General features: G+C 47.8%; 1 protein-coding gene across 1 annotated transcript in view; it reads right to left on the bottom strand.

Moving 5' to 3' along the window:
• LOC119455385 (uncharacterized oxidoreductase MexAM1_META1p0182-like) overlaps positions 1–25,829 on the bottom strand; it is a 91,455-nt gene that overhangs the window by 18,260 nt on the left and 47,366 nt on the right. The window contains exon 6 of the mRNA XM_037716785.2: positions 11,561–11,630. Within this exon, the coding sequence (XP_037572713.1) occupies positions 11,561–11,630 (70 nt within the window). The remainder of the gene's footprint in view (positions 1–11,560; positions 11,631–25,829) is intronic.

Here is a 25,829-nt window from a genome sequence, read left to right on the forward strand (position 1 = left end):
TCGGGTGCACCAAGATACCGCGACTATTCATTCTGCCCCCGGTACTACACTCCACAAGACGCCCCACCTGAGGTATATGCACGAGACCCCCAGCCTGACTCCGACTTTCAACACTTTGATTCCCGTCGCTCACCCTCGCCACGCTGCCGTTCTTTGTCACCTATGGGTTGCCGACCCACCGCCGAGACGGAAAACTGACTGCCGCAGCTCCGGAGGCACGAGCTGCGACGTCGTCGACCTGTGTAAGTCCTCGCTTGTCCCCAGCCAACGTTGACGAAGTTTTTGTTGAAGGTATACGAACTCTTGCGCTCGTCGATACCGGTGCCACTAGTCATTAGTCAGAAACTTTGCCGCTCACTTCGTAAAGTCACAACGCCACCTACAGCGTTTTGCCTAAGTACTGCAAGCGCACAGCGAATCCATCCGATTGCAGCATGCACGGCTAAGGTCGTCATTGGCGGCGTACTGTACAACATTGAGTTTATTGTGTTGACTTCGTGTTCTCATGATGTGATCCTTGGGTGGGGATTTCTTGTCGCGCCATCACGCCGTTATAGACTGCGCTCACGCTCAAATTGAACTTTCTGTATTTGGCGATTTACCTTCTGCCCATATGCCCGTGTCTAGTGTTGACAAGCTTGTCGTGGCTGCTGACACTGACCTGCCCCCTCTCAGTGCCGTCATTCTTGCTGTTTACTGTGCTGCCCTTACTGAAACTACAGTTCTGTTCACGCCGTCTGACGTATTCAGTCGCCGCCACCATGCGTCGCTGCCATTTGCCGTCCTAGCATTTCACCAGGATGCCTCCGGAATACTTATTTCCAACGCTACCTCATGCCCTGTCACGTTGCGCCGTAATGAGACGCTTGGCAACGTTCAGTCAGTCGACGATGATGATATCGTGCCTATTGATTCCTACGAGCCCAATCCGAACCCTGAGCTGAACGCGCTGACACCCCACCTTGCATCCGATGACGTGTCCTCTGACGTATTTTCCCCTGCCATCGACAGTAACCTCGCTCCGGATCAACTTGCCCAGCTTATTTCCCTTCTCAATGAGTTGAGAAACTCTTTTGACTTCCTTTAAGCATCATTAGGTCGAACGAACACCGTTGTTCGCAGAATTGACACCGGAACCAACACCCCTTTGCGCCAGCGCCCTTACCGCGTATCACCAGCGGAGCGTCGTATAATTACGGAACAAGTTAGCGACATGCTTCAGCGTGGAGTCATCAAGCCTTCCTGTAGTCCTTGGTCATCCCCCGTTGTGCTGGTCAAGAAGAAAGACGGTTCCATTAGGTTTTGTGTGGACTACCGGCGTCTCAACAAAATTACTAGAAAAAGATGTTTACCCTCTTCCTCGCATATACGACGCCCTCGATTGTCTACAAGGCGCCAAATTCCTTCTCATCGCTCGACTTGCGTTCGGGTTATTGGCAAGTCCTGATGGCCGAGTGTGACCGTCCAAAGACCGCGTTCGTCACACCAGATGGCCTGTACGAATTCACAGTCATGCCATTTGGACTTTGCAATGCACCTGCAACATTCGAGCGAATGATGGACAGCATTTTACGCGGTCTAAAATGGCAGATCTGTCTCTGCTATCTAGATGACGTCATCGTGTTCACCCCCGATTTCGCTACACATCTCGCCCGTCTGCGCACGATTCTCCAATGCCTTACCAACGCAAGCCTTCAACTCAACCTGAAGAAGGGTCCCTTCGGGGCTCGCCAGCTCACCATACTGAGTCATGTAGTGTCAAAACACGGTATCCTAACAAACTGATCCTAACACTAACTGATCCTAACAAACTTCGCGCCGTTGCGGAGTTTCCTAAGCCGACTACACTAAAATAACTGCGCAGCTTTGTGGGCTTATGCTCATATTTTCGTCGCTTTGTCCGGAACTTTGCCGCCATAATGGCACCACTTACGAAGCTACTTGCTCGCCCTGGTGACCTATCAAATTGGACTCAAGCCTGCGACGACGCCTTCACTACATTACGGCATCTGCTTACCTCACCACCCATTCTACGCCACTACGACCCGACTGCACCAACCGAAGTACACATAGACGCCAGCGGTGTCGGTCATGGTGCAGTACTCGCGCAACTCAAACCAGGATTTTCTGAGTATGTTGTAGCTAAATTATGCTTGCCGTGCCCTCACCAAGGCGGAATCCAACTACTCAGTAACCTAAAAAGAGTGTCTGGCGATTGTGTGGGCAATGAGCGTGTTTCGTCCATACTTATACGGCCACACTTTCGACGTGGTGACTGACCATCACACTCTGTGTTGGTTGGCTTCCCTGAAGGATCCTTCTGGTCGCCTTGGATGTTGGGCTCTTCGCCTGCAAGAATTTGACATTCGCGTGGTGTACCGATCGGGGCGAAAACACTTTGATGCTGATGCGCTCTCCCGATCTCCCGTGAAATCGGCTGAAGAGCCGCATTCAACTGGTGTCTTTGCCTTGGCTGCTCTGACCGCCACAGACATGCCATCTGAACAGCGAAAAGACCCCTGGATCGCCTCTCTCCTGAATGTTCTTTCCGCACCGCCAACTTCTGCACATCCACGTGCACTTCGCCGTCAAGCAACGCATTTCGCGATACGGGACGAACTATTACATCGTCGCAACTATCGACCGGATGACCGTAAATGGCTGCTTGTCATCCCTAGCCACATGCAGTCCGATGTCTGCGCATACTTTCATGCTGACCCCTAACATGCTCACGCTGGTGCGCTGAAAACGTATGAGCGGCTCCGCCAACGTTATTACTTCTTTCTTCTTTCTGGGGTTTTACGTGCCAAAACCAGTTCTGATTATGAGGCACGCTGTAGTGGAGGGCTCCGGATTAATTTTGACCACCAGGGGTTCTTTAACGTGCACTACAACGCAAGCACACGGGCGTTTTTGCATTTCGCCTCCATCGAAATGCGGCCGCCGCGGCCGGGATTCGATCCCGCGATCTCGTGCTCAGCAGCGCAACGCCTTAGCTGACTAAGCCACCGCGGCGGGTCCAACGTTATTACTGGCGTGGACTATATACCTATGTCCGAAAATACATTCGGTCTTGCCAGTTGTTTTAACAACGGAAACCATTTCCCCATTCGCCCGGACTCCTGCAGCCTTTACCGTGTCCTGCACGACCCTTCGACCGTGTCGGAATCGATCTTTATGGCCCACTTCCGCGCTCTGCCGCTGGTAACAGATGGGTCATCGTCGCAGTGGACCACCTAACGAGGTATGTGGAATGCAATGTACATGCTGCAATGTACGTGCTGTCCATGTACATTGCTTCTGACCACTCTAACTGGGATGTCGTTCTTCCGTTCGTCACTTACGCCTATAATACCGCGACACAGTCGACCACCGGCTTTTTCCCATTCTTTCTTTTATATGGCCGCGAACCACGAACCAATCTCGACACCATTTTGCCAGATCGTCCGGACGTCTCCGAATTCCGCCCAGTTTCTGAAATGGCTCAATGTGCTGAAGAACGTCGTCAGCTGGCCCGTTCATTTACTTCAGACAACCAAGCCCTCCAGAAAGATTGCCATGACCGCAATCTGACTGAACAAGCTTTCGCCGTCGGCTCCCTCGTATGGCTCCGCATACCGTTTCATTACCCTGGCCTGACTCCTAAGTTTGCCCCCAAGTACCAAGGCCCTTATTGCGTCACCGAGTGCCTATCTTCCGTCACCTATGTTATTGAGCCGCTCAACCCAACCTCCGACAAGCGTCGTCTTGGACGCCAGGTGGTCCACGTGAGCCGCCTAAAGCCATATCATGACCCCCTTGTTCTCAAGTCGCCTTGAGTCCCCAGGATGGCTTCCCTTCGCCGCCGGGGTACTGTAGTGGGGATGAAGCAACGGACGCAGCAGTGGGACTCTGTCTTGGATGGAGGTGCGCGCGTAGATCGCGAACTGCTGACGCCGGCTGAGACCTTGCACACCGGCTGAGGTCTTTGTGCCCGTCGTGCAATACTTCCGCCTGCCGTCCGGCATTAATAAACCCCCTTCCACTTTACTTATTTTTTACTCTTTACTAACGAGGCTACACACTTCGCCGCCGCGATGTGAGTTCACCGAACACGCTCGCCGGCGAGTGCGCTCTGCACTAAGTGTCAGTAAGCGTTCCCGTGTGGCAGCCTGCGAATGACCCTAGCCGCGAAGTGCATTCGCTCAAAGTGCACTTTACTTTGCCCGTGTGTAACGGGCATAACTCTTTCAATAGGAACAGACTCACATGGTACCTTGCCACGCCCAACGCTCACTTACAATATTTCTAAAAGAAATCTCGGGCTTTGAGGTTTAGAGATAAAGGACATGGCCGAACAGTTTTCTTTGTTATACCGGATTTCTTTATCAAGACAAGTGAGGCACCACATTGTAATTGAATGGTAGCGTTCGTACTCTCTCTCTCATTGCTCGCGGCGCTCGCGCTGGAGGCTGAGTGGTAGTGCACGTGCTCTTTGTATCTCTGTATCGGTCTTCGTGGCACTCGCGCTGTAAGTTCCACTTCGGACGTTCTCTCTCTCTCTCTCGCTCTTCGAGCGCCCGTTGCAACTTCTTGTGGCCCCTGTCGTTGCTCGCAGAGTTCACGCTGGAAGTTGAAGTCCAGTGCGCGTGCTGTCTGCTTCTCGTTGCTCGCGACACTCGCACTGTATGTTGAACGTCAGGGAGCGTGCTCTCACTTTCATTGCTACGGAGTTATGAAGCGAGGCAGTTATCATATGGTTCACTGAGACAGCTGCTGGCATAGGCAATAGACTTATTGTTCTCTTCCTAGTCGAGTTGTTTATTCTATTCTATGACAAAGTCCACAGGCATCAGTGTGAATTATGCTAAGAGTGTGCTCCCGATAGTGCGCAAGCATCATTGGAGACGTAAGGGTCATCTTAATGTTCTGGAAGGTGGACTCCATCTCCAGATCCCAACGACAGTGCTGATCTTTCCTCAGAAGTTCATGGAGGTGTGCAGAGTAAACGGTGTAGCCAGGGGTGAAACGGTGGAAGGAGCAGGTGAAACACAAACAACTTTTAAATTGTTTGACCATACTATGAGGCGGAGTGGCTGCCAAAGCTTCTAACTTCGACAGATCAAGGCTAATGCTGTTGACACTCACAACATGACCCAAGTAGGTGACTTCGAAATAACCGAAGAAACACTTGGAAGTATGGATGCAGAAGTGGGCATCACGACTCTTTGTGCAAGGCCAGCTCAAATTGTCCTTGGTATTCGGAAAACATATTAGCATGTACGATAAAAACATCCAACTACACCAGCGCCATTGACCACTTCAATGTCCAAGAACTGGACCACCAGTCGTTAAAACATATCAGGTATGGTAAGAGGCCAAACGGTTAAAGTGGTACACCCACTCAGGCGTGAGGAAAGCAGTCTTCTCCGCATTGTCTCGGTCGAGCTGGACCTGCCTGAAAGGAAGACGAGGGTAGTGAGAAATCGGGCACCATGAAGACGATCTAAAACATCGTCGAGGCCACATCCGTCTTGATTATGCTGTTTAGGCAGTGATATTCTACGAAAAAAAGGTGCAGAACCGTCCTTCTTTCTCACGAGAACTAGTGTGGATGACCTAGGTCTGAACAACCAAGATATGATGTCCCGCTGCAACAAATCTTTCACTAGACTTGTAATCTTTAGTGCGCTCAGAGGCGGAAACATGCCAATGGTTGTGGTGGATGGGAGCATGTGTGCGAGAGTCGATTTTGTGATCCACAAGAGAAGTGCAGCTATGTTGCTAGGTGAAAGATCCAAGCACCTCTGAAATTTCACTAGCAAAGTTGGTACATAGGACTTCTAGGAAGCCCGTATGTTGGGGCCAAAGTGAAGCATATTCCAGTCTATTGAGTCATCGGTAGTCTCCAGAGAAGTGTAGTGTTGCACTGTTTCAAGGAAAAAGGGTGGTGAGATGCCAGCACAGTTCCCGAGTGTAGGCGCAACAGCCTGTCTAGTGAGATCAGCACCAGGACAGCAAATGCAAACCCAGAGAAGTGCATTAAGGTGTGTTCGATGGCAAATTTACTGCCTGGTCATGAAAGACTGTAGAGTCAAGGAGGATTTCCATATCTAAAATGTGCCCGGGTAATAACGAATGGTAACTTACACAGCAGATGACATTAGCATAGTTACAGTTGATGTTGCCACCGCACGAAGCGAAAGTGATGATGGCTGGCGATTATGTTCGTTTTATTGCGATAGCAATTATATGGACACTTCAACCGGATTTCTGCCGTCACCGTCGTCGTCGCCGTGAGGTTCCCTATAGATAAAATCTTCGCCGCGCACCGTATGCCCGAGCGGAAGCGTGCGGGGACGCGCGCTATCACGGAGAGCGAACGCACTCAATCACCCACGCGCAAGCAAGGAAGCGGGAAGCCAGCGCCGGAGGGGGCGCGGGGGGGGGGGGGGCGCACTTCTACTCTGCCAACAACCGCGCTCGTCGCTCGCCCGCACCGTCTCTTATCTCCACACGGCTCTGACCTTTATGCGCCGTGCATTCGCCGCTCAGTTTCTGTTGAAGCGATAGACCGCACGTACCTTCGCCCGCGGCAGCGTATGGGCTCGCTGCCAGCGTTTTGACAATCGTTGTCTGCAGTCATTCAGTGTGATCTATTCATGTTTGTTTGCGCGCTCACACCACGCTTGTTCATTCAGTTAGTAATAAACGGGCCACATTTTCCAACGCACGCTACACATGCAATGCTGCCCGGATCGGCAGTGCAGCACTACAGGTGTGTCGCTTCGCACGTGCTGCCCACGGGAAGCGCTTCTCATCAACACCACCGTTTCACACGCGCCTTCTCGTGGTCATCGAGTCTCTCTTCATGTCGGTCTACTTACGCCGCAGCACACCTGCTTACTTAATCAGCTCATGTTTACTACAATTCATATTGCTACCAAAGCAGCTCACCTTACTTCGTATGACATTGCTGTGTTGCTATCGCATTCATGCCTTGGTTGCTATCGCATTCATGCCTTCTGCCTTGGTTTAAAGACGGAGGGAACCCCCCAAGCATAGCCAGAAAAGTGCAAGATCTTCCGTGCAGAGTGGCGATGACAGGCTGGGTTAGCGCTCGTCCCGTGTTCTTCCTCGTCCTTGTGTCGTTTTAGTGCTATGAATCCCAGTTAAAATTACAATGACCTACCAACACGCCCAAACTTCTTCCCTGCTAGAATTTGTGGATGGGCTAACTTAAATTTAGAGGTGGGCCATCTTGATTTAAGGGGATGGGGGTGGGCCAGCTAAAATTTGGGGTGGGCCAACTTAAATTTGGCGGTTTGCCAGCTTAAAATATGGGGGTAGGCAAACTGAAATTAGGAGGTGGCACAGCCTAAATTTGGGGGCTGGTCAAGTAGAAATTTGGGGGTGTACCAACTGAAATTTAAGGATGGGCCAACTTGTTTTTGTGGTGGGCCAAACAAAATTTCGGGGCATGCTTACGCATACTTGGACAACTCCAGTAGTGTTTCTGCATTCTTTCATGTCAAAACATGCTCTACTACTAAATTTTAGCTAGTCATCTCGTCGATTCATTCCAAGAAGTTTGCAGTGCAAGTTCCGCAATACATAGGACGCCCTAGCAATACTCTACATTAAGAGGTGGCCTCTAGAAGTGAAATTTCCCGACCAGTATCTTAATAAACTGTAGCTAGGTGAAAAGCATCGGTGACCTAGGGAGCGTTTAACAACACGGTAATAAAATCGTGACTGCTTTCGTTAATAATGTTCGCGCAATCTGCCCAATGTCCGTTCTGATTGTTAGACCCGTTTTTTTCTTTTTGCAATATATATATATATATATATATATATATATATATATATATATATATATATATCACGTGGTGTTTGAACCCTTAACGTTTTCGGACTCGATAGATATGTCCATGGCTGAAAAAAATTATTTACTCTGGTTTTAGCTCGTGCAGGGTCTTGTTGACGCAAAATGCTAACCAGATGCTGCACAGTTTTAACGCGACAGCGTTAAGGGCCCCGTGTAGCAGAAAATCCGGCGTCGGTGGCGGAGGAAATCATCCCCAACCACCTCAAATCACCCCAACCGTGCACACCCTCCACGTGGTGCGAGGTTTTGGTGAGAAAAATGGAATTTCTCACAGTGAAATCCGTCAGAAAAATGGTAACGTATGGCTTTACCATTTGGTGGCGATTTCACCGTCGGATTGTTTACCATTCGGCGTCCGATTGTAATTTGAATGTCATCATCATCATCATCATCATCATCATCATCATCATCAGCCTATATTTATGTCCACTGCAGGACGAAGGCCTCTCCCTGCGATCTCCAATTACCTCTGTCTTGCGCTAGCGTATTCCAGCTTGCGCCTGCGAATTTCCTAACCTCATCATCCCACCTGACTTTCTGCCGACCTCGACTGCGCTTCCCTTCTCTTGGTATCCATTCTGTAGCCCTAATGGTCCACCGGTTATCCATCCTACGCATTACATGGCCTGCCCAGCTCCATTTCTTCCGCTTAATGTCAACTAGAATATCGTCTACCTCCGTTTGTTCTCTGATCCACACCGCTCTCTTCCTGTCTCTTAACGTTACTCCTAAGATTTTTCGTTCCATCGCTCTTTGTGCGGTCCTTAACTTGTTCTCGAGCTTCTTTGTTAACCTCCAAGTTTCTGCCCCATATGTTAGCACCGGTAGAATGCAATGATTGTACACTTTTCTTTTCAACGACAGTGGTAAGCTCCCAGTCAGGATTTCGCAATGCCTGCCGTATGCACTCCAACCCAATTTTATTCTTCTGTAAATTTCTTTCTCATGATCAGGGTCCCCTGTGAGTAATTGACCTAGATAAACATATTCCAAACATGTACGACAAACTTAATTCTGCTGCGAGGAAACTCAAACACAAACCCCTTTTCCAGCATTACTGCCAGACCTACCGCCGCGCGCTCGGGTACTTGCGAAAATGATATCCAAATGGCGCTCACAGCCTCGGTAGATTGAATTGGGACTTCTGCTCCCCCAAAATTCTATCTTATCTATCCAAAGGCGACTATAATTCAAAATGTAAATATTGCGACACAGATCCAGCTGATCAGAATCATATTCTATGGGGTTGTAGGAATAATCCTCCCCCAAGAAATGTGCTACGGCAAGCTCCTTCACAGGAGGCGTGGGACTCTGTACTAAAATCTACTAACGCTCAAACCCAAGCCGGGCTGGCGGACTGGGTGGCGAAGGTCGCGGCCAGCTGGACGCCACTCTAGCCCCCTCTGCCTGACCTCGGCTCCCCCCCCCCCCTCCTCTTGTCTTCAATAAAGTTTATTACCTCCTCCTGGGACTTCTGCTGATAATGTGCTTTCGACATGCACGTACGTCGGGGCAATAGCAAACAATTATTAAAATGATGAAAAAGGTGCTAGGGCCTTCACATTTTATTATAAGACCACTTATATTGTCCCTGGAAAAAGGTCTTCCCAGCAATTCATTTTTTTAAAAGTGAAGCTGACTTTAAGGGGATCGGTGTAAGCTTGGTCTTTGTAAGCTGGCTTTTCGACGTTCAGTGTTGCAGTGAATGAAGCCTACTTGGCGGATGCGAACGATGTGATGCGAACGGGTCCGGATAACGCTGTCGCGTTCTACTCTTAAAGGAGAAGCTTAAGCGTCCTCCAGTTTTATTGCGATAGCAATTATATGGGCACTCCAAAGCGGATTTCTGCCGTCGGCGTCGCCGTCACCGCCACCGTGACCCGCCGGGGTGGCTCAGTCAGCTGAGGCGTTGCGCTGCTGAGCACGAGGTCGCGGGATCGAATCCCGGCCCCGGCGGCCGCATTTCGATGGAGGCGAAATGCAAAAACGCCCGTGTGCTTGCGTTGTAGTGCACGTTAAAGAACCCCAGGTGGTCAAAATTAATCCGGAGCCCTCCACTACGGCGTGCCTCATAATCAGAACTGGTTTTGGCACGTAAAATCCCAGAAAGAAGAAAGAAGAAGTCACCGCCACCATGAGGTTTCGTGTGGCGTCAACGGTGATTAAATCGTCGCCAAGCGCCGTATGCTGTATGTGCGAGTGAAAGGGCGCGAGGGACGTGCGCTTTCACGGGGAGCGAACGCACGGCGGAGAGCAAACGCGCGTTCTGCGCCATGCTCCCTGAAGGGCTGCAGAATTAAGCGTCTCTTACCTCTTTGAATTGAATTATGGGGTTTTACGTGCCAAAACTTACCTCTTTTACAATCACCATATATATATATATATGGAGCAAACGCGTCTTTTTCCGTCGCGCGAAAGGCCGTGGGGGACGGGAGGGAGGAAGGAGAGGCGACGTTTAGCTGCGGCACCAAATGCCTATTGATATAAAATGTTGCGTGGCGAGAGGGTGGTAAAGAGTTCCGATGCTGTTCGACGAGTGTACTGTTCTGATCTCGTCGAAAACCTCCGAGCCGCCCCCAGAGCCACCGGCATCAGTCATCAACGCCGCGGGTGTTCGGTGCGAACGCGGGCTAAACGCCGACGGCGTCGACAACAGTTCTGCGCGTTGCTGGTGCTCCTGCATGTCCAAGTTTATACAGCTGATAAAACTTCTATCCATACTCCGTATAGCTATCTACTAATTTGCTATAGGAATTGATGCTTCGCCTTTCGGGCGAAACTGCGTCTTCTTTATGAATATATATTTCATGATTCCAATTAGAATGTGTGCCACCTAAACCTGCACCTTATTTCCGCCCTCCCCATAAAAAAAAGAATTCTACAACAGTTGGTGACCTTTACAAACAGTAAATGTCCAAATTACTTTCTTGGAGAGAGAGCGTGATGCACAACAAAGTACACCTGCCGAAAGCTAAACCTTGCACTTATGTATGTCTGTCATACAAGTTTCGCAGAAACTACCTAGCAGGTTCCAATGATTACAATTGGAATTATGTGAATTTCTAACCTTAGAAAATAAGCTGTGTTCTCTGACACGCTTCATTTGGTGAATCTCGCAGAGTAGTAGCGCGACATTTCGATTCCTCTTTTCTCCACTAATTACGAACCTATTCGCAAAATTTGTGCGGTAAGACGCTTCTTAGATGGCACCAGACAACTTTTAGTGTAAAACCTAAATTTGGAATTGAGTCTAAATAATTTGCAACCTTAAAGGTGAATAAGGGTTCAAATTATCTTGCGGTGAGGGGCCCTTCAGAGGATTAAAGGATAGAAACTCCGGCTTCTCGCTTACTCACAAGGACACGCAGATTTCAATTGATTCAGAACATCACTCAAACCATTGTCACTCAAGTGAGATCGTTCTGTGTTCTGCTGGCTTTTCATGTTAGTAGTGCCGGCGCATGCCACTACAGAGACGTGAGTTCCGCACCAACTGGCACTCGACGCGGCTACTGCCCACGAGCGATAGCACTTGTAGTCCGTGCCGTCTAAACGAAGGAAATTGCGTGGTTTGCAGACTCTATGACAAACCTGATCTGTTGATTGTGCACCTGCCCCGATAACCTTCCAATGTTTTCTCAGGTGGCTTAACTTTTAAAGGCGTGACTTAAATTGACAGCAACTGGTGCTTACCAAATGCCGCGCATCGTGTCAGGTGATCCAGGGCTGCTTTCGTCACGCTGTACGGCGTCATGTTGCTCACCTATCAGAAAAGAAATATCAGTAGACCCTTCCCCTCCATGAATACTGGAGATTAACGAAAATCACATGGCCGTGTTTGAAGCTGCCCGAATATTTTATTTGTAATATGTTAAAAAACAAAGCCTTTTTGCGCGTTTGCTTATGTAAAACTATTCAGTAAGAAATGTCCGTCGTTCATATTTAGCTGGGTTTTCAAGAACGTCATGCGGTCATACTTTACCCCCTAGCATGGCAATTCTCAGACATTCATTAGACACTGACCTATAATCCTCTGACATCTTTCTTTTCGACGATGATTGTGTAATCATTCGTGAAATTAATACTGATAGGGGTATTAATACTCTTAAATCTGACATCGTGGCTCTATCCAATTGGTGCAAAATATGGCGAATGGAACTAAATGTCAAGAAATGCAAGGTTATGTGTGTCGCCCGGAACACTAACACTCCTCCTATTTATCTTTTGAACAGTGTTCCATTAAAATCCGTAACATCTTGCAAATACGTAGGTGTTCATATATCACGTACTTTAAATTGAACAGTGCGCACAGAATACATTATTAACAACGCTAACCGTATGCTAGGATACTTACGTCGCAACTTTTCCACCGTTCCTTCTTTAGTTAAAATAATACTTTACAAAACCTTAGTACGACCAAAGCGTGAATACGCTGCTTCTGTATGGGATACTATGCATGTAAAATTAATGACTGCTCTGGAACTTGTTCAGAATAACTCGGCTCGTTTCATTCTCTCCAACTACAATCGCACTGCTAGCATAACACACATCAAAGCCAGCATTTCCCTTCCGTCTCTAGCAGCACGTCAAAAAATTAGCCGCTTGAATTTATTTCATAACGTATACTACTATGTATATTTCCTTTCTTCACGACATACTTAGTCTATCACCGCAATATATGTCCCATCGCATTGATCATCGCTATAAGGTAGGTACTCCATTTTGTAAAACGAAAACATTTTCTGAGTCCTTCCTTCCGCGCACAGCAATCGAGTGGAACCACCTTCCTGCTGACATTGTATCAGTCATTGATAACCAACGTTTTCGCAAAGCACTAACCACCATTACTTAAGTACATTGCCTGTTCGAAATTGTTATTACTCACTGTATCTTGCTGCTGTATTTGTTTGTATTTTTCCCACTCCCCTCTGTAATGCCTTTGGCCTTGAGGGTAAATAAATAAATAAATAAATAAATAAATAAATAAATAAATAAATAAATAAATAAATAAATATTCCACATTTAATAACGCTGCGTGGGCAAAACACAGCCTTCATGTAAGGTGTGCCTAACTCATCGTTATTGGATTCCTATAGATTACCAGGCTGATTTGACACGTAGATTATAATTGCTCGTATGCGCAACAGTTTAAGAACAAGAGGATGATTCTATTCCCGCCATTGTGAGCCTCGTTTTTTTGCTACGGAATGCAAGAGCGCTCAGCTCCATATTTGCGAGATCAATTGGCGAAAACCAACGGCTGGTCATTGTGGTACCGTTGTCAGCCCACAGTGCATCTGCGGGACATTTTTACTAATACTGACACAGTCTGACAATTAGGCGACAACGTCTATCTTACGTGGAGCTTCAAGGAATATATAACAAACTTTCGTTTAGCTACAAATGAGGTCTCAGTTGCAAACATACACTGCGAATTGAATTTAGAGCACTTCAATCGGGCTTCCCACAAAGCTCACTTTATTACTTAATAGTTTTAAAATATTTTTTATGGTCATCACCATAGGAGGCCGAACGTTCGGCAGGTATTCCATTCTTGTAACACGAGATGGCAAAAGCCTGCTGCCCATTTGGTAATAGATGAACTTATACAATCGGTGTTTGATTTCTTTGTAAGACATATTGGCAATGCATTAAGTTATACAATCGGGGCTAGACTTCTCGCAAGACACAACGAGCCGCAATGGGAAGTACACGTGTAGCATTAAGGCGACCTCCTGAACGCCGCATTTGAACACTTAACGTAGTACCTAAAGTGCAGCATGTTTGTGCACGCACTAGGCCACACCTTTAATAAGCCAGAACCATGGAGCAACAGTGGCTTCAGAGAAGCGTGCTCGTCTCGCACCCCGGAGGCCCGGGTTTAATTCCCACCCAGACCAAATATACCAAATTTTCTTTTCAAAGCCACTTATTTACTTTGTTTACAGGAACCTCCCTGAGAATGGTGAGGTCAATCCGAGACTTTCTTGCGGCGTCGGCCTTATTTCGTCACGGCGAAAATTCCCCAAGGTCACCGCCAAAGGCACTGCCAACATAGACACCTAAGGCTTTCACCTTATAAACAGTCAGAAGCGAAAGCGATTCTGCTGTCTTTCATGACAGCCCGTACGCGCCACAGGGCACGACACTAGACGGTCACTGCAAACTGCAATCAGGCGCTGGACTACAGCACGCACTGCTGCTTCCGCCTTGAGGCAACTGATAGCGTATAAAAAATTCAGGAGCTTCAGATGCCTACTTTTGCAATAGAGACGGCCACTTATCTCTCTTGGCTTCAAGAGTCCTAATCGAACCCTTTAGAAAATTATGTCATTACGATGCCAGAGGCCGCGTTCTTAGATCCACGAGTAAAGTCTCGCATCTGCTGACTACGCGTAATGCGGAATGCAAGCATTTAAATGAAAACAAAAAATGGCCGCAATTACGCCCTGCGAACGTGAATGTCCAGCGAAGCTTCATCAAACATCACAAATGGTCGAGCGTTGTATTCACGCTGTTCTTCTGGCGTCTTTTAATTTCCGTGGTCTACCCACGGCACTCTTAGAATGCACTGAATGAGTAGCTAGACGGGTCTCCGTTGTCTATATGAAATCGTGCTGACGTCACTAAGTATATATATATATATATATATATATATATATATATATATATATGCGGTGTGCCTGATTGCAAAGATCTGCCGTTTGCCTTCATTGGGTTACCTGGAGTTTTGTGTTTACGCCACGAAATTTTCCGACCAACGAGAGTTATACAGCTTCGATGTACAATGGAGTCATAAATGCGCCCAATCTACCGAGAACACGGCCTGCACGCCGTTAACCTACAAATGAAAGGAGACCGGCCTCGAATATTGGATCGAAAAAAAAAGCCATTTGTCCATGCTGTCTTATAATGGTCAAGTTTTCCTTAGTATGGATCTTGCAGCCAGCACTTACAAGTGTTTGATAAGCCGTTTTAAAATCAAATATGCAAAGTGTTCCTTATGCTATGTGAATATAGCCTCGGCGTTGGCTCACGGGTAGTGATGTAAAATTTGTGGGATTTAAGACCATGAGAAATACAGGTATTTCCCTAGAACATTTGGGAACACTGTAAAAAAAATATTCGTCTTTTTTATCATACACAAGTGAAAAAAAAAACAGCTGAAGAGGGTGTATGCAAAGAAGTCCTTATAAATTTTTTGTCAATGTACGGACATTCTATAACAAATAACCGACTGTTTTATTCACACGAAGATTCTTTGTAGCTTTCATGATTTCCATCTGAGGACCATGGAAGTTGCGCACTTTTATTTTATTAGGGGGTGCGGCTGGTGTGGTGTCTGCTCACTCCCAGAGGATCAGGTTAGCCGTCTTTATTGCGTTGACCGTCAGTGTCCCTCAGCGTAACCGCGCGAACGCGCTCGTGCCACTTCTCGCGCGTTCGTCATCTTTCACAGCTCTCTCCTATGCCGATAATCATGTCAGCATTCCCATATTTCCGCTCGCGCTCGTGCCACTGCTCGCACCTTCGTCGTCGTCTTCTTTCACAGCTGGCTTCGAGGCCGCTCATCATGCCAGTGTTGCCATACTGGCATTCCCTGTACGAAGGCGCTGACGGCACTGGCCCACTGCCATTCGGTGCGGTATTTCGGTCTCAAATTATTTGCCTCGATCTATCGCGAAATGAAAACAGGTATAGAGCTGCGCTCAAATTTCGGAATAGGGATTATTGTAATCGTCGTACATTTTGTTTTGTAGACTGTGGGCAGTGTTCATTTGCAACGTGGTGAATTACATATACTTAAATTTTCAGAGCTAGATAAAACATTTGGGCACCTTTAGACGTACGGATCGGTGGCAAACGTGTATGCATTTTCTCTTGCGACCCCCTCGAAACCAGTTAACGATGATAAATTATTCTTTAACAATTGTATTTTCTTCAGTTTGTTAAAGAAAACGTTGCGGAATGATTGACCAAACCAAAGCCAAACATTTTTTTCTCTAAATTTTTCTCGAAACCTCAGTGTCGTCACAGAAGGATGACGTCGTGAATTTGAATTTTCGCTTGTATCTGGGACGTTTTGGCGCCAGATAAGTTCTTAAACTCTCTAGGTGGAGCCTTTGCTTCATTTAGAGCGCAGCGTAAGCCTTCAATGAAGGCTTACAGCAAATTAACATTTGTGTAAATACTGTCGAAATCCATGATATCCCTCACTAGAAAGTGCGGGAAGCATTGTCCCCCGGATTTCGTTTTTGCGTCTTCTCTGCCTTATCAAGCTTACAACTCACGGTAGTAAGCCTGATAAGGCAGATAAGGTAGTAATCAACGATGGTCCAATACCACTGGGCCATCGCTGATTTCGCGAGATCACTCACATGCGTAGTCAAATCGCGAAAGAACCGGCGCGCACTTCGTCGTCATCGTTTCCTTTCACTCATCACAATGACAAAGGACAGCACAACCGAAAACAGGCATAACACACGACAGCCCAAACCAAGCGCAATTACGGAACTATGCACAGGCCAGTTTCACGCGGGAGCCGGCAGCGGCGGTCACAAGCTTGGACATGTACACCGTGGTCATGTGACCAATGTGGCGACGGTATCGCCACCTTGCGTAAGGTTGGACAAATGACGAATTCTCCCTTCAAAAACGGTGCTGTCGAAAACCCGGTACGCTAGGTAATTGAACAGATACAGCTAATCTTCTAAACACGTTTTCAAGACGTATTCACCCCTCGTTTTTAAGCTGTCGTGCCTGCGACGTTTCTAAAGCGTCGATTTTGGTCAAAAATCTGTTTTCGACGTTGAATCCATTAATACGACGTTTCCAAGACTGTGTGCTACATGGGATAGTCGGGCGACCTTGGAAGGTGACCACAAAGAGGCTTGCTTCGAGATTGAGAAACAGCGGAAAGAAGGAACTTCTGTCGAGACTTTCCTTGTTTGAATGACAAGCATAGCCAAAGCAAGCTGTTCCTGCAGAAAACAGTTACTGGCAGAATAACTTATATTGGGTTGGTGCTGGAAATTACTGCACAGAACTGCCAACATCTCGGCCCACGCGCACGATAAAACTAAGTTAAAGCAGCATTATTGTGCTGACACGACACATTTGTGGGCGATTTTTTATGCTGTTCAGGTAGTTTTCGAATAACGGTAGGTAGCTTCAATTAGCCTTTAGCGCAACGAATAATTGATTCGAAGACATATGAGCCGCTCCTAAACGCTCACCAAGTGAAGCATGGTTTCGGACATGATAAAGGAGACTGTAGCGGCGCGACTATCGCCTCCAGAGCGATGAAGAAGAAGACGGCTCACATTCATGTAGCGCTAGTTTAGGCAACAGCAACAAGAAAATGAATGCGCTAGCACGCTTGACCTGAGCGGCCGTTGTATATGCCGCTTCGAGATCCCGCGGCACCATGGCTGGCCGGTCTAAATAAACCGTGGCCACGGCAGCCACCTCTTCGCACCGCCTCCCTCAAATTGGCGACGCCGGATGACCGAGCCCAGTCAGGCCAGCCTTAACGCAGCGACACTACCAAGGCCAGAGTGACGTGGCCTCACGCGGTCCGGCAGACGACCCGCGGTTGTAGGATGTCCGGGAATTCTACATCGACATGCCTGACATCTGATTCGTCCAGCTGTACAGCCACTTCCGTATCAACAAGGTTCCAGGCTCCGGCTGCGTTCCAGGCTCCGGTGCACCCACCCCCGGCCTCGACTTCTACCAGGACATGCGCGTCCTTGCTTACTACGCCACCTCCAGCACTTAGTCACAACAGCTCTCGCCATTTTAACCGTCACGTGATTCCACGTCTTGTCGTCCCTCATCGCTTGCGCCCACCCGTGGCGATCGCCAGCACGCGCCGGCCCCAGCATCAAACCTCGACTCCGTCGTTGAGTATCCTCTTTATCTCAAAGGCAACTGCGCAATGACTCTTCTAAGGAATTCACTGGTGCAAACGCAAGCGCTTTCGGCTATTCTACAGCCCGCTGCTCTCCTTCCTCGGATGTCCCCGCAAGCTATGCGCTTTTCGTTCGGGGGCACCTCACTCATCACCGATTCAGAGACTCTCCCACCGGCTTCACTAGGCGCAAATTTCACTCTCGCAAGCACGGCAATGCCACAAGCACAAATTTCGCGATGCCTTCAGCGACCACTGCAACCCTGACGCTATCAGCATTTGAGATTTTGCCGCACGTAGCAGCAAGCGAGCGTTCCGACGTTCAGTGCTTGCACCTTTCGCGGATGCATGGCCGGCCGACGTTTTGCAGGAGTAGCTCTGCCATCTCGTTTCTTCAGCTCGAGAATCACTGATGCGTCAACAACGTGAGTGACCAGCACATGCGCTATCTCCACACAAGTCGCGAGCGGCCGGATGGTCTTCTTTCAGAGCTGCGACTTAGGCCCGGGCATCTACGAGAATCTGAGGCAGGTCGTGATTTCGCACTACGGCATCACTGTGGCTGCGCCTCGCTCACAACCTCCGCTGCCGGTGCTTCCTGGTACATCTCTCTCGAACTGCGTGACCCTGAAGCTACCAAGGACGACAGCATCTGCTTTCCGTAGCCCCTCTGACGAAAGCACTGCCTAATTACGCAAAAAATGGGCAATGACCAGACTGAACGCGCCATCTCGAGAACAAGGTCTTGCTGGTCGTCACAATACCTGGCCCTACACAACCGTACCCGCACCTGAAATGGTGACGCAGCATGAATCAGCAAGGTCAGCAAGGCACAGCGACACTTGCAGTTCTTCACTACTGCCACCGTTGCACGCCGTTCGATGACACTGTCTTCAGTATTGTTCCCCTCAACGGCCTGAACTGTCGGTATACGCTCCAAGGACCGGCCAATACGCCTCAACTCTACTTGCCGAGTTGTACCTCAATGGGCGGGCAGACGTTGACAACGCAAGACGACGTACTCAATGCCAAAGACTGCGCCCTGCGTCCAGACACTCTCAGCCACGACCACAAGAGAGCTATTTGTGCTCTTCGCCGCATCACGGACTTTACAAGGACTTCTTAACGAACGCTACAAATTGTCACTCATGTACTATATAGGCTTGCAGTCTCTCTTCTTTCTATAAGCGCGCCTTTCGCACATATTTTAATCGGGCTTCGCGCTCGGAGGGGGGCCCTGCAGCGGCGCCACTATTGCCTCCAGAGCGGTGAAAAAAAAAAACGGCTCACGTGCATATAGCGCGAGAAAAGGAACACGCTGGCGCGCTCGAACTGAGCGGCCGCGGTATCTGCCGCTCCAGAGATCCTGCGGCATCATGGATGATCGGTCTAAATAAGCCGTTACCAAGGCGGCTACCGCTTCGCGCCGCCTCCCACAAGACTATTCTTGTCAGCGAAAGTGGATATGGCTGAACGGTATACTATAGATGTCAGCCCGGTGCGGTGGTTTAAGGCTATACAATGACCATGTCGCCCAAAGCTGCCCTATTTCTCATTCCATTAGTGCACTTCTGTACGAAACACAGAGAAAACCGCTTAGCTATCTTGTTCCGTCGAGTTATGGTAGACTTAACTTTCCGCACTACAGTCGCAGTGTCTGTGTACACGCGTCAGTGGTGTCTAGTATCTTAAGGCCGCCACATCTGGTTCCGATGACATCAATAGTCTGCGTTGCCATCTTCGAAACCATGCTGATGCGGATGGAGCACACCATCACTATCAGAAATGTCACAAATGCCAGATGAAAGATTTGTGTCGCTTAAAGGTTTATATCTACCAAAGTATCACTGATCGAACACTCGTATTGTTTACATCAACGCACACCTCTTAGCGCGTAAATTTGGACCCCTCGTTCTTTTTTCTTCCCTATTACCCTATTATGGCCTATTAGATTGCCCCATTACCTGAAAATGTAATTGGCGGCCACGCTATTTGCTCAAAAAAGAAGAAGAACGGGTAGACGTCGGAAGCGATTCGTAGAAAGCCTTCATGAATACAATATGGGTATTCAACTAACCTTCAAAGCTTTAATTCGGCTGAACGTCACTCCTAAGATGCCACCCAATACCCTCATTCCAGGGAAATGTAGATTTCGTGCAATATTTAGTTTCCCAGGAAGGTAGAATAAAATGCGTGTAATCCTCTCATTCGCTCACAATTCGGCCACACATTTGAACATTTGAATTTGGTGAGTGCACATTTTAGTTCACTCACCAAATTGGTTATTCTAGAACACTGTGAAAAGATGCGTACGCCATTTCTCCAGGGCTTTCAAGCACGGCGATAAGTAATTTATCCAAAGGCCGCAACAGACGAAAACACTATAAATTGTCTGCGTGGTACGATCTTAACGTTGCCCCCATTTGCAGTCTTCCCAAAGGAGCGGGCGAAATTCTACGGATATGATGCATAAATGATTTGTGCATAAATGATTTGGAGCGCTGGTCTAAGGAACATACTGGGAACATCTAAAGTAAAACACAAACTTTAAACTTCGTCCTCACGTTGCGCATAACATGTTCTGCACTCAAGAAATGAACTCGCGTCACATTCAGTTCAGCCGTGACGCAGGGAAACATTGTCTACAAGGCATACATAAAACATTCGACCGCTTAAAAATGTCATCATCACCATCACCAGCCTATTTTTCTATGCACTGCCGGATGAAGGCCTCTCCCAGCGTTCTCCAGTTACCTCTGTGTTGCGCTAGCTGATTTCAGCTTTTGCCAGCAAATTTGCCAATTTCATCACCCCACGTAATTTTCTGCCGTTCTCGACTACCCTCCCCTTTCTCTCGGAATCTGTAATTCTAATGGTCCACCGGTTACCTGCCCTACGTATTACATGGCCTGCCCAGCTCCATTTTGTTCTGTTAATGTCAACTAGAATATCGGCTATCCCCGTTTGCTCTCTGATCCACCTTCTTAACTCCACGCCTAACAATTTTCGTTCCATCGCTCGTTGCGCGGTCCATACCTGGTTCTCGAGCTTTGCTAAACTCCAAGTTTCGGCCCTATACGGGGTGTTTCAGCGAACACTTTCAGAAATTCTTAAAGGTTGCCTGGGACAGATAGCACAATTCTAGTTCATGAGCTGGTCTACTCGAAGAGGCGGACATTACTTGCACAAGAAATTGAAATGCATAATTGACTTAATTAACAGAAATTCACTAATTAAGTTTTAAACTAATTACCTGATGGCCCACATTGCAACTTACAAATTGTAGCCGTGGAGTTCTCAAGGCGGATCCACATGGAAAGAATTCTCAGGATGACACCCCTTTCGAGATATTAATTCCCGAACTTTGCGGAGAAATGCATTGGCGTTCCAGTTAGTTTCTTAAGAAAACGTCGCTTTATGCATTGAAGCACAAAATTAACTAGAACGCCAATGCATTTCTCCGCAAAGTTCGGGAATTAATATATCGAAACTGGTGTCATCCTGAGAATTCGTTCCAAGTGGATCCGCCTTGCGAACTCCACGGCTACAATTTGTAAATTACAATATGAGCCATCAGGTAATTAGTTAAAAACTTAATTAGTAATTTTTTGTTAATTAGTAGATTATGCATTTCAATTGTTTGTGTGAGTAATGTCCGCCTCTTCGAGTAGACCAGCTCATTAACTAGAATTGGGCTAATCTGCCACAGGCAACCTTAAATAAATTTTGAAAGTGTTCGGTGAAACACCCTGTATGTTAGTCCCGGTAAATGCACTGCTTGTACGTTTTCCTTTTAATAACTAGTGGCAGTGCTCAGTGAGGATTTGGTAATGCCTGGAGTATGCACTGCAACCCATTTTTATTCTTCTTTAATTTCATGATCAAGGTCCCCTGTGAGTAACTGACCTAGAGAAACGTAGTCCTGCACAGACTCTAGAGGCTGATTGGCGATCATGAAGTCGTGCTCCCTTGCCAGGATATTAAACATTAACTTTGTCTTTTGTATTCTTTCTCGATTAGGGTGCTCAATAGTTTGTTGCACTTCATCCTCAGTGTTGCTGAATAGAGCGATATCATCTGCAAGCCCTTGCAAATGGATTCACCTATTCACTGCAATTGCTGTGACTGTGCGGGCAATTTTTAACCTTGCCCACCTATCACCAATAAAGGCTCCCCTTTACATCTCACTCCAAACTCTGTTACGTGGTAAGTTCTGCCAGAAACGAGGGCAAGGCTCTTGCGCAGGTCGGAATACACTAGTGTCGTGCTCCTCCGCCCTTGTATAAGCTAATTTATTAGGTATTTAACCTACAGAGCTCATCCTTGCATAGCATATCACCCATAGCCTGTACAATATTTTCACACAAAGCTGAAATTCGGTAAAACATTAAGTCTTCCCGTGAACATAGGAGGTACAAACTACGCCTTTGGACTAACGTATTCAACAAGATGAGACGATCATTTATTCATTCTCAAAGGCGATCACCCACAAACTCTAATCTTCGGATGTAAATACTTCCTTAAATGCCTGTCATCCCCTTCAAAACTTTTAGACGCTGCCATACTTATTTCTTGTAGGACACCATGAAAACGTATTAGCGAATTCATGTACTACTTGGGTACTGTGATAAAGCGAGTATATATAAGTGTTCAATTAGCCTGTAAATATTCCACACACTTTATCCATTCAACTCCCAAGTTCATTTCAAAGAAGTGTACAATATTTCCAAAAAATGTTTTTGCATCAAAATATTTCACATTAGATCCTGATTCGGAAAATATATGCAGAGGTGTAACTTTATATTCACCCTAAATGTTAATGAAAGGCAACGGCTCTAAACAGTAGGCTCTCCTACAACACACGTGTAAATCAAGCGTAATCATCCGAACAGGTGATAGCAAAAGGAATCGAAAGCATTAAAGAACACATTGAAGCACTAAAACTAGAACACCTGGCGAGGACCGAAGGTAACGAGTATGGCTCGACGCTGGCAAGCAAAGCAGCAGCTGCACGTCATGAGCGAGTATTGCTCGTCTTTGATGATACTTATACAAACAGCAAGGACGAGTACTGCTCGCGTATAGTAGTGAAGAGTCTAAGTTTGCTCGCACCTAACAATACAAAAAATGTAAGGCGTGCAGACATGTAAACAAGAGAAGAGAAGTGAACAACACAAACGCCGATTATCAGCTGCTGCTTTGCTTGTCCACTTCTCTCCCCTTGTGTCCGTGTCTGCACGCCTTACATTTTTTTGCATTATGAATCCTTATCAACTAGCTCAGCTTTCTGTCGTTCGTACCTAACCCTGAGCAAGTCCTGGACTCCTCGAACTTTAATCTCGCGACATCGTATAGTAGATATTCTAGGACACTGGGAGTTCTTGGATACCACTCTTTTAAAGGGCCCCTAAACCACCCGAAAATTTTATTGAACATTTCAGGTAAACACGCGCATCGAGTTCAGAATGCCGTCACGATCAACGATGCCAAACGCTGCAGCGATACGCGCCGCGGTCACGCCATAAAATAGAAAAAAAAAACGATGCCGTCCTCCTCTCCTGGCTTTTCCGGTATCCACAGAGGTCGTAACGATGTCAGCAGGGTCCATCTGGTGATGTCAACAGCGGTTACGGCGCCCATTGGTCGAACAAGGACCTACGACTTCCGGTTTGTCTGCTAGCAGATACGCGCGCTCCCTGCTCTTTCTCGTCTTGTCACTCGCTTGTGCGCCATTGCGAATCGGTAATTCCAGCCCGCAACGCAAGTGCCGAATCGCTCCCGTTCCATCCAACACAGTCGTGCTTACCGGTCTGATTAGCTGCACGAACAGAGTGCGACAGTGTTGGCCTTTTTTAGACGTGCGCACAACACAGGGTCCATAGCGGCACGCTCCGCATGAACACGTGCCGGCACGGCAGCCACAGCGGGTAGCACGTTACTCGCCGCACGCCGTCATTTAAAACCCGTCATTTTAAATGACGGCAGTCCTAGTTTTTTTACGCGGCTTGACTTGGCCTTCGTATCACGAAGTCTCGTCAGGCGTACAGGATGGTTTGCGGACATTGAAACGCACTGGAGTGACCATATTCCCACATATGTTAAGATCAGAGGACTGTCGTCGTCGAAATCAAGTGATACCATCCGAAGATTGGACTGGCTCAAATTCCAGGCTGTTATTGAAGACCAATGTCAAGGTAATTTATTACATAATTTGGAAGACATAATCAAAACCACAGTGCAAGACAGTACAGGTACTCTAATGAGCTCTTCGAGATTCACTGAATTTGACGTACAATTAGAGCGACTTCGAGCTATACGGCGACGTGCCCAACGTAGATACCGACGCACGAAGTCACTGGACGATCTGCGGACCGCTAGACGCCTACAAAAGAAGATCCAGCGGCGGTTAGATAAGCTAGAGTCACAACGCTGGACTGCTTCTGTGAATCGTTGGACCCTCGCAAGCCCCTATCGCACTTATGGAGGACTGGTGCGAGGGCTCAGGACGCCACCCGTACAACGGTCTCCATTCAAGGCTGTGGCCCTCTTCCAACAACGACCAGATATTGATGTCGCAGAAGACTTCTGTGCCAGACTATCCGGGCAACGCGCAGCTTCCAACTTATCACGTTTCATCAGTTTCCCGCCACCACGTGACCCCCGCATGGATTTTGCATTTTCAATCCATGAACTCAAGGTGGCGCTAGCTTTGTGCAGACACACGTCGTCACCCGGACCTGACGGAATTTCTTACAGAGCTCTGTGTCATCTGGGTGAGCGGGCGAGGAGTGTTCTTCTTGAAATCTATAATGAATCCTAGTGAGCTGGCACACTTTCCACAAGCTGGAAGGCTAGTCGCATAGTTCCGCTACTGAAGGCTGGAAAGTCTCCGTTGGAGCTTTCATCGTAGTGTCTGATTGCATTGGCGAGCTGCGTGGGAAAAGTGATGAAGCGGATGATCCTCGGACGCCTGGAGTGGTACTTGGAATACCACAACGTCTGCCCAGATGCCATGGCAGGATTCCGACGCGGCCGCTCGTCGATTGATAATGTCGTCGACCTGGTTACCTATGTTCAGCACCAAAAAGGGTGTAAACATCTGTGCGCTTCTTTCTTCCTCGACGTCAAAGGGGCGTACGACAACGTTACACATGAATCCTCGCCGCTCTCGAAGAGATAGGCCTCGGTGGTCGGATGTTCAGATGGATTCATAGCGATCTCTCTAGGCGATCTTTCTTTGTGAGCACCGAGGACGGCAGCACTTTGCATTACACCTACTGTGGCGTCCCCCAAGGTGGCGTACTGAGCCCTACGTTGTTTAACCTTACGCTGATTGGTCTCCTTCATCACCTTCCAAACACAGTTAAATTGTCAATGTACGCGGACGACATACGCGTTTGGGCGTCCTGAGTGACACGCCTACAGCTGCGCGCCAGGCTCCAAAAAGCTGCCACTCAGACTATACACTATCTCCGAAATCAAGACCTGGAGCTTTCATCTGACAAATGTGCACTTGTGGCATTTACGCGTAATCCTATGACGCACTACAGTGTGTTAATCAATGGGCAGATGATACCATTTGTGCGGTCATATAAATTCCTGGGTGTCATAATTGACAGAGACGTTTCATGGAGCCCCCATGTATTGTACATGAAAAAAACGGTTAACAGGCATCTGTCACCTTTTGAATTTCTTCTTTGGAAAGACCTGAGGAATGTCGACAAGCGCTATGCTTCGACTATATAGAGTACTTTTTCTCGGTTTCTTGCGGTACAGCTTGCCAGCATTGACTAACACAAGTACAACAAGCCTACGTACAAGTAAAGTGTGCAGGCCCAGGCCCTCCGGATTTGTCTAGGTCTTCCTCGAAGTGCGTCAACGGCGGCAACTATTGCAATCGCCAGAGACCACCTCATAAAGACCCACATCGCAGTTGAAGCAATAAGAATGCACGTAAGGCACCTTGGACGGACTCCTTGCCATCACCTAGCCTCTCTACCTGCGGAGAGACCACACGCCTCGTTCTGCCGAATGGTATCCGCACATCGT

This window comes from Dermacentor silvarum, chromosome 6 (genome assembly GCF_013339745.2).
Source record: "Dermacentor silvarum isolate Dsil-2018 chromosome 6, BIME_Dsil_1.4, whole genome shotgun sequence".
NCBI lineage: Eukaryota > Metazoa > Arthropoda > Arachnida > Ixodida > Ixodidae > Dermacentor > Dermacentor silvarum.